The sequence below is a fragment of the Serinus canaria genome, unplaced genomic scaffold (assembly GCF_022539315.1).
Source record: "Serinus canaria isolate serCan28SL12 unplaced genomic scaffold, serCan2020 HiC_scaffold_361, whole genome shotgun sequence".
Lineage (NCBI taxonomy): Eukaryota > Metazoa > Chordata > Aves > Passeriformes > Fringillidae > Serinus > Serinus canaria.
Window position 1 is genome coordinate 1 of NW_026108475.1, and position 8,858 is coordinate 8,858.

General features: G+C 57.6%; 1 protein-coding gene across 16 annotated transcripts; it reads right to left on the reverse strand.

Moving 5' to 3' along the window:
- Positions 1-325: 325 nt before the first annotated feature.
- On the reverse strand, positions 326-8,841 carry LOC127061253 (adhesion G protein-coupled receptor E5-like). Of its 16 annotated transcripts, XR_007780703.1 has the most exons (8): positions 8,590-8,841; positions 7,110-7,176; positions 5,461-5,552; positions 3,941-4,148; positions 2,151-2,262; positions 2,011-2,060; positions 1,903-1,963; positions 326-923 (listed from the first exon to the last, which is right to left on the reverse strand). XR_007780703.1 is itself a non-coding variant. In XM_050987860.1 (7 exons), the coding sequence occupies exons 1-6, from the start codon at positions 8,748-8,750 to the stop codon at positions 1,909-1,911; spliced, it is 684 nt and encodes a 227-aa protein (XP_050843817.1). In that variant the 5' UTR covers positions 8,751-8,841; the 3' UTR covers positions 326-923; positions 1,903-1,908. The 16 variants fall into 16 exon arrangements, 12 of the variants coding, with proteins under 12 accessions (XP_050843817.1, XP_050843818.1, XP_050843823.1 ...); XR_007780706.1 differs by lacking the exon at positions 2,011-2,060 and having other exon boundaries at positions 2,110-2,262; XM_050987860.1 differs by lacking the exon at positions 2,011-2,060 and having other exon boundaries at positions 1,903-1,952.
- Positions 8,842-8,858: the final 17 nt, after the last annotated feature.

Genomic DNA, 8,858 nt, shown 5'->3' on the forward strand with positions numbered 1-8,858 from the left:
GCCCCAAAATTCCCACCAAGATTCCTGAGTTCCCCCCAAAATCTGGGAATTCTCCCCAAAATCCCAAGAATTCACCCTAAAATCTGGAAATTCACCTCAAAATCCGGGAATTCACCCCAAAATTCCCAGAATTCACCCAAAATCTGGAAATTCACCCCAAAATCTCTGGAATTCACCCCAAAATTCTCTGAATTCAACCCCAAAATCCGGGAATTCTCCCCAAAATCCCAAGAATTCACCCCAAAATTTCCAGATTTTGCCCTAAAATCCCCGGAATTCCCCCCAACCTCTGGGAATTCCCAGGATTTTCCCCAAATCCCAGGAATTCACCCCAAACCTGAGCTCGCCTTTACTGATCTCCCTGGGGGGGAGGGGTGGCAAAAATCTCCAAATTCCAAAGATTTCCCCCAAAATTCCCAAGATTTCCCCCCAAATTCCAAAGATTACCCCCAAATTCTGAAGATTTTTCCTGAATTTCCGAAGATTTTCCCAAAATTCTGAAGATTTTTCCCGGAATTCCAAAGATTTTCCCAAAATTCCAAAGATTTTTCCCAAAATTCGAAAGATTTCACCCAAATTCCAAAGATTTTTCCCAGAATTCCCAAGATTTTTCCCAGAATTTCTGAAGATTTTCCCCAAAAATTCCCAATATTTTTTTTCTGGAACTCTGAAGATTTTCCCAAAACTCCAAAGATTTTCCAGAATTTCCGAAGATTTTCCCCAAAATTCCGAAGATTTTTCCTGGAATTCCGAAGATTTTTTCCAAAAAATTCTGAAGAATTTTCCCAAAATTCCGAATATTTTTCCCAAAATTCCAAAGATTTCCCCCAAATTCCGAAGATTTTTCCTGAATTTTCGAAGATTTTTCCCAAAATTCCGAAGATTTTTCCTGGAATTTTTGATTTTTCCGGAATTTTCTGCACCTGTGGGAGGAGGGGAGGAGTTACTGGGGATACTGGGAGGGGTTACTGGGGATACTGGGAGGAGTTACTGGGGATACTGGGAGGGGTCACTGGGGATACTGGGAGGGGTTACTGGGGATACTGGGAGGGGTTACTGGGGATACTGGGAGGGGTCACTGGGGATACTGGGAGGGGTCACTGGGGATACTGGGAGGGGTTACTGGGGATACTGGGAGGGGTCATGGGGATCTGGGAGGGGTACGGGGATGGGAGGGGTCACTGGGGGATACTTGGGGGTACTGGGATCGGAGGGGTCACTGGGGATACTGGGAGGGGTCACTGGGGATACTGGGAGGGGTTACTGGGGATACTGGGAGGGGTACTGGGGATACTGGGAGGGGTATGGGACTGGGAGGGTATAGGGCTATGGGAGGTTCACTGGGGATACTGGGAGGGGTCACGGGGATCCTGGGAGGGGTCACTGGGGATATGGGATGTTACTGGGGATACTGGGCGTGGTCACTGGTGATTGGGAGGGTTCTGGGGATACTGGGAGGGGTCACTGGTGATACTGGGACGGGGTTACTGGGGACTACTGGGGGGGTTACTGGGGTTACTGGGTGGGGTTACTGGGGCTACTGGGAGGGTTACTGGGGTTACTGGGAGGGCTCACTGGGGGATATGGGGGGTCACTGGGGATACTGGGAGGGGCACTGGGGATACTGGGCAGGGTTACTGGTGTTACTGGGAGTGGTTACTGGGGTTACTGGGATGGGTCACTGGTGGATCTGGGAGGGCTCACTGGGGTCTGGGACGGGTTGACTGGGATCCCTCGGCCGGCCGTCACTGGTGTTACTGGTGTTACTGGTGTGGTTACGGTGGGGTCACTGGGAGGGCTCACCTGGTGTACTGGTGTGACTGGGATCCCCTCGGCGGCCCGTACTGGTGTTACTGGTGTTACTGGTGTGGTTACTGGTGTTACTGGGATGGGAGGCTTCACCTGGTGTTACTGGTGTGACTGGGATCCCCTCGGCCGGCCCGTACTGGTGTTACTGGTGTTACTGGTGTGGTTACTGGTGTGGTTACTGGTGTGACTGGGATGGCTCACCTGGTGTTACTGGTGTGACTGGGATCCCCTCGGCCGGCCCGTACTGGTGTTACTGGTGTGGTTACTGGTGTGGTTACTGGTGTGACTGGGATGTCTCACCTGGTGTTACTGGTGTGACTGGGATCCCCTCGGCCGGCCCGTACTGGTGTTACTGGTGTTACTGGTGTGGTTACTGGTGTTACTGGTGTGACTGGTGAACTCCGAGTAGGGCCGCGAGCGGGGGCACAGCAGGGAGCGGTACCAGCCCCGCACCTGCAACAAACTGGGATCAACTGGTCTGAACTGGGATCAACTGGTCTGAACTGGGATCAACTGGTTTGAACTGGGAAGGGCCCGGTTTGAACTGGGAACAGTCCAGTGTGAACTGGGAATAGCCCAGTGGGAACTGGGATCAACTGGTTTGAACTGGGAACAGCCTGGTTTGAACTGGGATCAACTGGTTTGAACTGGGATCAACTGGTTTGAACTGGGAACAGCCAGTTTGAACTGGGATCAAGGGCCTGGTTTGAACTGGGAACAGCCCGGTGTGAACTGGGATCAACTGGTTCAAACTGGGATCAACTGGTCTGAACTGGGATCAACTGATTTGAACTGGGATCAACTGGTTTGAACTGGGAATGGCCCAGTGGGCATGGGATCTAACTGAGTTTCAAACTGGGAATCAACTGGTCTTGAACTGGGCGGATCAACGGTGCGAATGGTTGAACTGGGATCAACTGCTTTTTGAACTGGGATCAACTGGTTTGAACTGGGAATGGCCCAGTGGGAACTGGGATCAACTGGTTTGAACTGGGATCAACTGGTCTGAACTGGGGTCAACTGGTTCGAACTGGGATCAACAGGTTTGAACTGGGAACGGCCCAGTGTGAACTGGGATCAACTGGTCTGAACTGGGAACGGCCCAGTATGAACTGGGAACCTCCCAGTATGAACTGGGAACACACCAGTATGAACTGGGAACACACCAGTATGAACTGGGACCCTCCCAGTTTGGACCAGGGGCACTTTTGGGGCAATTTTGAGGTTTTTTGGGGGGAAATTTTGGGGTCTTTGGGGCCATTTTGGGGTTTTTGGGGTCCCAGGTGGATTTTTGGGGGGTTTGGGGCAGATTTTGGGTCCCATTTTTGGGGTTTTTGGGCATTTTTGGGTTTATTTCGGGGATTTTTGGGATTTTGGGGTTTTTCAGGATCCTGGTTCCATTTTTGGGGTGAATTTGGGGGTTTTTGGGTACCTTGGGGTGCCCCAGGCAGTGGCACAGGAAGATCAGCAGCCCCTGGGGGGGATTTGGGGGTCCCGGGGCAGTTTTGGGGTGGGGTTTTTGAGGGTTTTTTCGGGGATTTTTGGGATTTTGGGGTTTTTCAGGGTCCCGGTTCCATTTTTGGGGTGAATTTGGGGGTTTTTGGGTACCTTGGGGTGCCCCAGGCAGTGGCACAGGAAGATCAGCAGCCCTGGGGGGATTTGGGGGTCCCAGGGCAGTTTTGGGGTGGGGTTTTTGGGGCATTTTTGGGGTTTTTTCGGGGATTTTTGGGATTTTGGGGTTTTTCATGATCCCGGTTCCATTTTTGGGTGGAATTGGGGTTTTTGGGTACTTGGGGGCCCACAGGCAGTGGCCAGGAAGATCAGAGCCCTGGGGGGATTTGGGGTCCGGCGGGCAGTTTTGGGGTGGGTTTTTGGGGTTTTTTTTGGGGGATTTTGGGATTTTGGGGTTTTCAGGATCCCGGTTCCTTTTTGGGGTGAATTTGGGGGTTTTGGGTACACTGGGGTGCCCCAGGCAGTGGCACAGGAGAGTCAGCAGCCCCTGGGGGGATTTGGGGGTCCCGGGGCAGTTTTGGGGTGGGGTTTTTGGGGTTTTTTCAGGGATTTTTGGGATTTTGGGGTTTTTCAGGGTCCCGGTTCCATTTTTGGGGTGAATTTGGGGGTTTTTGGGTACCTTGGGGTGCCCCAGGCAGTGGCACAGGAAGATCAGCAGCCCCTGGGCGGCGTTGACGGCGCAGAACAGGAGGGGGAGGGGCGGGGGGGCGCTGCCGGGGGGGAGGGGAGGCCCCGCCCCCCCAGCCCAGCCAAGCCCCGCCCCCACGCCCAGCGCCCAACCAGAGCCCAGCAGGGAGAGCTGGCCCAGTGACGTCACCCACAGCACCCTGGGGACAGCGAGGGACAAGGAACTGTCACCTGGGTGTCACCTGGGTGTCACCTGTGTCCTCTCGGTGTCACCTGGGCCCCCCCCAGTGTCACCTGGGTGTCACCTGTGTCACCCACTGATGTCCCCAGTGTCTCCAATGTCCCCAATCTCCTCCCAATGTCCCCTAGGTGTCCCCAGTGTCACTAATGTCCCCAGGGTGTCCCTGATGTCCCCTGGGTGTCCCAATGTCCCGATGTCCCCAGGATGTCCCCAATGTCCCAGGGTGTCCCCAGTCCCCAGGATGTCCCCAATGTCCCCAGGGTGTCCCCATGTCCCACCGTGCCCAGTGCAGGGTCCCCATGTCCCCAGTGTCCCCCAGTGTCCCCATGTCTCCAGTGTGTCCCCATTGTCCCCAGTGTGTCCCCAATGTCCCCAATCCCCACAATGTCCCCAGGGTTGTCCACCAATGTCCCCACGTGCCAGTGCAGGGTCCCCATGTCCAGGTGTCCCCAATGTCCCAATCCCCCCCGATTGTCCCCTGGGTGTCCCCGATGTCCCCAGCGTGCCCGGCGCAGGGTCCCCATGTCCCCAATGTCCCCAGGATGTCCCCAATCCCCCCAATGTCCCCACCGTGCCGGTGCAGGTCCCCATGTCCCCATGTCCCCATGTCCCCAAAGTCCCATGTCCCCACCATGCCCGGCGCAGGGTCCCCATGTCCAGGTGTTCCCAATGTCCCCAGTGTCCCCAGGCTGTCCCCAGTGTCCCCAGGGTGTGCCCAATGTCCCCAATGTCCCCAGGCTGTCCCCAATCCCCCCCATGTCCCCAATGTCCCCAATGTCCCCAGGGTGTCCCCAATGTCCCCACCGTGCCCGGCGCAGGTCCCCATGTCCCCAATGTCCCCATGTCCCCAATGTCCCCAGGCTGTCCCCAATGTCCCAATGTCCCCAGGCTGTCCCCAATGTCCCCAGGGGTTGTCCCGATGTCCCCATGTCCCACCGTGCCCCCAATGTCCCCAGGGTGTCCCCGATGTCCCCATGTCCCCACCGTGCCCCAATGTCCCCAGGGTGTCCCCGATGTCCCATGTCCCCAACGTGCCACCAAGTCCCCAGGGTGTCCCGATGTCCCCATGTCCCCACCGTGCCCGGCGCAGGGTCCCCATGTCCCCAATCCCCCCAATGTCCCCAATGTCCCCAGGCTGTCCCCAATGCCCCCGATGTCCCCAGGATGTCCCCTGGATGTCCCCACTGTGCCCGGCGCAGGGTCCCCATGTCCGGGTGTCCCCAATCCCCCCAATGTCCCCAATGTCCCCAGGGTGTCCCCAATGTCCCCACCGTGCCCGGCGCAGGGTCCCCATGTCCGGGGTGACCTCGTGGAATTTCTGCACCAACTTCCAGAGGGTGACAACCAGGATGGCGGCGTTGGCCTGGGGACACAGGGGACACCGAGGGGACATGGGGACACCTGGGGGGGTTGGGGACACCGAGGGGACATGGGGACACTGGGGATACCGAGGGGACATGGGGACATTGGGGGGGTTGGGGACACCGAGGCGACATGGGGACACAGGGGACACCGAGGGGACATGGGGACACCACGGGGACATGGGGACATTGAGGGGACATGGGGACACTGGGGGGGATTGGGGACACTGGGGACACTGAGGGGACACAGGGGACATGGGGACCCGAGGGGACACTGGGGGACATTGGGGGGACACTGGGGACACCGAGGGGACATGGGGACACTGGGGGGGATTGGGGACACTGGGGGGACACTGGGGGGGACACTGGGGGGGATTGGGGACACTGGGGACACTGAGGGGACACAGGGGACATTGGGGACACTGTGGGGACATGGGGGGGGACACTGGGGACATCGAGGGGACATGGGGACACGGGGGGGATTGGGGACACTGGGGGGGATTGGGGACACTGGGGACACTGAGGGGACACAGGGGACATTGGGGACACTGTGGGGACATGGGGGGGCACTGGGTGGGCACAGGGACTGGAGGGCACTGGGGGGGATTGGGGACATTGTGGGGACACTGTGGGGACATTGGGTGGGCACAGGGAATGGGGACATGGGGGGGACTGGGGACATTTGGGGACATTTGGGGACCCTGGAGAGGTTGGGGACAGCAGGGACACTGGGGACATCAGGGACATTGGGGACTGGGGACACTGGGGGGACACTGGGGGGATTGGGGACATTGGGGATGATGGGGACATCGGGGGGATTGGGGACACTGGGGGGATTGGGGACATTGGGGATGATGGGGACACAGATGGGGACACTGGGGGACACTGGAGGGACACTGGACAGCAGGGACAGTGGGGACACTGGGGACATCAGGGACAGTGGGGGGGATTGGGCACATTGGGGACATTGGGGACATTGGGGACATTGGGGACATTGGGGATGTTGGGGACATTGGGGACAGAGGGGACATTGGGGATGTTGGGGACATTGGGGACAGTGGGGGGGATTGGGGGCATTGGGGACATTGGGGACATTGGGGATGTCAGGGGTTTGGGGACAGGGGTGTGGCATTAGGGTGACACTGGGGGTGACACTCATGTGACAGCGGGAAGGGACAGGGCTGTGACACAGGTGACACTCAGGTGTGACACAGGTGTCCCTCAGGTGTCCCTCAGGTGTCACACAGGTGACAGGTGTCACCCAGGTGTCACTCAGGTGTCCTCAGGTGTCACTCAGGTGTCACTCAGGTGTCCCTCAGGTGTCACTCAGGTGTCACTCAGGTGTCCCCCAGGTGTCACTCAGGTGTCACCCAGGTGTCACTCAGGTGTCACTCAGGTGTCACTCAGGTGTCACCCAGGTGTCCCTCAGGTGACTCAGGTGTCCCTCAGGTGTCACTCAGGTGTCCCTCAGGTGTCACCCAGGTGTCCCTCAGGTGTCACTCAGGTGTCACTCAGGTGTCACTCAGGTGTCCCTCAGGTGTCCCTCAGGTGTCACTCACGGCAGTGATGACGATGACGGGGCCCCGGAAACTCCAGCGGAAACCGCGCTCGAGGGAGAGCCAGCAACTGGGAATGGACAAACTGGGATGGACTGGGAGGGACTGGGACAAACTGGGAGGGACTGGGAGGGACTGGGAGGGACTGGGATGGACTGGGAGGGACTGGGATGGACTGGGATGGACTGGGAGGGACTGGGAGGGACTGGGACAAACTGGGAGGGACTGGGAGGGACTGGGACAAACTGGGAGGGACTGGGAATGGGACTGGGATGATGGGGACTGGGGGACTGGGAGGGACTGGGACGTGGAACTGGGAGGGACTGGAGGGACTGGGAGGGACTGGGACGGACTGGGAGGGACTGGGGGGGACTGGGAGGGACTGGGATGGACTGGGAGGGACTGGGAGGGACTGGGAGGGACTGGGATGGACTGGGAGGGACTGGGATTGAACTGGGAGCAAACTGGGACAAACTGGGAGGGACTGGGAGGGAACTGGGGGGACTGGGAGGCGATGGGAGGACTGGGAGGGACTGGGAGGGACTGGGATGGACTGGGACAAACTGGGAGGGACTGGGAGGGACTGGGACAGACTGGGACAAACTGGGACAAACTGGGAGGGACTGGGAGGGACTGGGGGGGATTGGGATGGACTGGGAGCCTTTGCAGCTGCCCATTCACTATTGATCACTATCGATGGTTATTGATCACTATTGATCAGTATTGATCACTCACTATTGATCACTAACTATCAATCGCTATCGATCACTATTGATCACTATTGATCACTATTGATGGTTATTGATCACTATTGATCACTGGTAATTGATCACTATTGATCACTATCGATGCTTATTGATCACTATTGATCAGTATCAATGGTTATTGATCACTATCGATGGTTATTGATCACTATTGATCACTCACTATTGATCGGTGTTGTATCCCTGTGGGCACACCGCCGCCGCCAGCGCCACCACGGCCAGGGTGGGATGGGCACTATCGATCACTATCGATCACTATCGATCACTATTGATCACTATCGATCACTATTGATCACTATTGATCACTATCGATACCCCAATCACTCACTATTGATCGGTGCCGTATCCCTGTGGGCACACCGCCGCCGCCAGCGCCACCACGGCCAGGGCGGGATGGGCACTATTGATGGTTATTGATCACTATCGATGGTTATTGATCACTATTGATCACTCACTATTGATCGGTGCCGTATCCCTGTGGGTACACCGCCGCCGCCAGCGCCACCACGGCCAGGGCGGGATGGGCACTATTGATCACTATCGATGGTTATTGATCACTATCGATGGTTATTGATGGTTATTGATCACTCACTATTGATCGGTGCCGTATCCCCGTGGGTACACCGCCGCCGCCAGCGCCACCACGGCCAGGGCGGGATGGGCACTATTGATCACTATTGATCACTATCGATGGTTATTGATCACTATTGATCACTCACTATTGATCGGTGCCGTATCCCTGTGGGTACACCGCCGCCGCCAGCGCCACCACGGCCAGGGCGGGGCCGTAGCCCAGGGCCAGGAGCGGCCGCGGGCGGAGCCAGGCCGGGGAGAACACCTGGACCAGCAGCACGTACAGGTGCAGGCCCTGCAGCGCCATCCAGCAGAACGCAGACAGGTAACACAGGTGCAGGGACACTGCTGTCACCACACAGAGCACCTGGGGACACAGGGACACACAGGTGACACACAGGGACCACAGTGCAGG